This window comes from Maylandia zebra, unplaced genomic scaffold (assembly GCF_041146795.1).
Source record: "Maylandia zebra isolate NMK-2024a unplaced genomic scaffold, Mzebra_GT3a scaffold11, whole genome shotgun sequence".
In the NCBI taxonomy this organism is placed as follows: domain Eukaryota; kingdom Metazoa; phylum Chordata; class Actinopteri; order Cichliformes; family Cichlidae; genus Maylandia; species Maylandia zebra.
In genome coordinates, this window is record NW_027490041.1 from 9,675,484 (window position 1) to 9,678,615 (window position 3,132).

Genomic DNA, 3,132 nt, shown 5'->3' on the forward strand with positions numbered 1-3,132 from the left:
TGCTTCGCTGGCTGCTGTGTCTGTGGGGATGGTGTTTGTTCTGTGTTGTAGCGCCCTGATGACGCCCAGTTTGTGCCCCAGTGGATGATGAGAGTCAAACCTTAAATACTGATCTGTATGCGTAAACAGAGTGAACCTTTAAGACCAGTTGTCTGTACGATCAACTCAGTCACCTGAAACATCTCCAAGTTTCTGGCTTTGATCATCAACCTGTTGGTAGTTCAGCTCTGAACACCAGTGAAATGTTTCTCCCACTGAAATCGCTGCATTCATATGAACAGAATCAACGCTTTGGGATCATGGAGTTGTGGACAAAGTCTCAGTTAATCAGATAAAGTCAAACCTATAATTGGTAAAGAGTTCGTGGATGATATGCCCCTTGATCGTAAAGAAGTGGATGTTGTGTGGACTAAAGTTCAGAGTGGTGGGTCATTCATAAATATTCTGTTCCAGCTGCTGGAGGACAACATCATCACTTTTGTGAAGAACGAGCTGAAGAAGATCCAGAAGGCTCTGAATCCAAATAAGCCCCAGTGCTTGGAGTTTCAGAGGGAGGATGATGAGCAGAGGAGAAACAGCAGAGATGCATTTGTGAAGATCACAGTGGACTTCCTGAGGAGAATGAAGCAGGAGGAGCTGGCTGACCGTCTGCAGAGACGTAAGAGGATTTATCTAAAGATTTAAGCTGCTGGATAAATGAGACACTTGTGACACCAGTGTGTTCAGTCATTTCTCAGTGGGTCAGAAATTGTCATCAGCATTTTGTAAAATATGATTGTTAAAGTTGTATTTTTATTATTATTATTCAGAACTTCCAGCTGCAGTTTGTCATCGTAACCTTAAATCCACCCTGAAGAAGAAGTTCCAGTGTGTGTTTGAGGGCATCGCTAAAGCAGGAAACCCAACCCTCCTGAATCAGATCTACACAGAGCTCTACATCACAGAGGGAGGGACTGCAGAGGTCAATGATGAACATGAGGTCAGACAGATTGAAACAGCATCCAGGAAACCACACAGACCAGAAACAACCATCAGACAAGAAGACATCTTTAAAGCCTCACCTGGAAGAGATGAACCAATCAGAACAGTGCTGACAAAGGGAGTAGCTGGCATTGGGAAAACAGTCTTAACACAGAAATACAGCCTGGACTGGGCTGAAGACAAAGCCAACCAGGACATCCAGTTCATATTTCCATTCACTTTCAGAGAGCTGAATGTGCTGAAAGAGGAAAAGTTCAGCTTGGTGGGACTTGTTCATCACTTCTTTACTGAAACCAAAGAAGCAGGAATCTGCAGCTTTGAAGACTTCCAGGTTGTGTTCATCTTTGATGGTCTGGATGAGTGTCGACTTCCTCTGGACTTCCACAAAACTACAATCCTAACTGACCCTAGAAAGTCCACCTCAGTGGATGTGCTGCTGATAAACCTCATCAGGGGGAAACTGCTTCCCTCTGCTCGCCTCTGGATAACCACACGACCTGCAGCAGCCAATCAGATCCCTCCTGACTGTGTTGGCATGGTGACAGAGGTCAGAGGGTTCACTGACCCACAGAAGGAGGAGTACTTCAGGAAGAGATTCGGAGATTCGGAGCAGGCCAGCAGGATCATCTCCCACATCAAGACATCACGAAGCCTCCACATCATGTGCCACATCCCAGTCTTCTGCTGGATCACTGCTACAGTTCTGGAGGATGTGCTGGAAACCAGAGAGGGAGCAGAGCTGCCCAACACCCTGACTGAGATGTACATCCACTTCCTGGTGGTTCAGGCCAAAGTGAAGAAGGTCAAGTATGATGGAGGAGCTGAGACAGATCCACACTGGAGTTCAGAGAGCAGGAAGATGATGGAGTCTCTGGGAAAACTGGCTTTTGATCAGCTGCAGAAAGGAAACCTGATCTTCTATGAATCAGACCTGACAGAGTGTGGCATCGATATCAGAGCAGCCTCAGTGTACTCAGGAGTGTTCACACAGATCTTTAAAGAGGAGAGAGGACTGTACCAGGACAAGGTGTTCTGCTTCATCCATCTGAGTGTTCAGGAGTTTCTGGCTGCTCTTCATGTCCATCTGACCTTCATCAACTCTGGACTCAATCTGCTGGAACAACAACAAACAACCTCCAAGAAATCTAAATTATTTAACAAACCAAACCTACAATCTCTCCACCAGAGTGCTGTGAACAAGGCCTTACAGAGTCCAAATGGACACCTGGACTTGTTCCTCCGCTTCCTCCTGGGTCTTTCACTGCAGACCAATCAGAGTCTCCTACGAGGTCTGCTGACACAGACAGGAAGCAGCTCACAGACCAATCAGGAAACAGTTCAGTACATCAAGGAGAAGCTCAGTGAGAATCTGTCTGCAGAGAAAAGCATCAATCTGATCCACTGTCTGAATGAACTGAATGATCGTTCTCTAGTGGAGGAGATCCAACAGTCCCTGAGATCAGGAAGTCTCTCCACAGATAAACTGTCTCTTGATCAGTGGTCAGCTCTGGTCTTCATCTTACTGTCATCAGAAGAAGATCTGGATGTGTTTGACCTGAAGAAATACTCTGCTTCAGAGAAGGCTCTTCTGAGGCTGCTGCCAGTGGTCAAAGCCTCCAACAAAGCTCTGTAAGTACATATGTGATCATAGCTTTAGCTTTTAAATGTTTATTCTAGTTAACACAAATCAGGTGGAACAACTCAAATAAAATATCAAAAATATTAAGTGGTCATCGGTACTCAGTTTGTTCAATACTGAATACAATGGAGCACAAATTGTCCACGTTTCTGAAATATTTCTGGGTGTAACTGTCACCAAAGTGCAATTTAGACCTGGCCTGTGGTTGTTATCTAAGTGATAATCATCAATTCTACTAAAACAAATACAAAATAAAGAAGTTTGACACATTCTGTTGATATCAAAAGCACACTGAACAATTCAGTGTTGTTTTACTGCTGTTCTCTCTTCACTTCTTCTCCTCTGATTCTCTCCACATGTTGCTCTGCATCAGTGCTCAGTTTCCTGACAAAACAAGATGAAATATTGCTAAATATAATAGTATCTCATTACGCTTCAACAGAAGTGTTTTATTTTTGTAATTGTTTATCTGTTATTTTTCAGACTGAGTCACTGTGACCTGTCAGAGAGAA

General features: G+C 44.2%; 1 protein-coding gene across 1 annotated transcript; it reads left to right on the forward strand.

Annotated features, from left to right (window-relative positions):
* The first annotated feature begins 372 nt into the window (after positions 1 to 372).
* On the forward strand, positions 373 to 2,662 carry LOC143416111 (protein NLRC3-like). Its single transcript, XM_076881491.1, has 3 exons — positions 373 to 658; positions 810 to 2,481; positions 2,659 to 2,662. The coding sequence occupies exons 1-3, from the start codon at positions 373 to 375 to the stop codon at positions 2,660 to 2,662; spliced, it is 1,962 nt and encodes a 653-aa protein (XP_076737606.1).
* Positions 2,663 to 3,132: the final 470 nt, after the last annotated feature.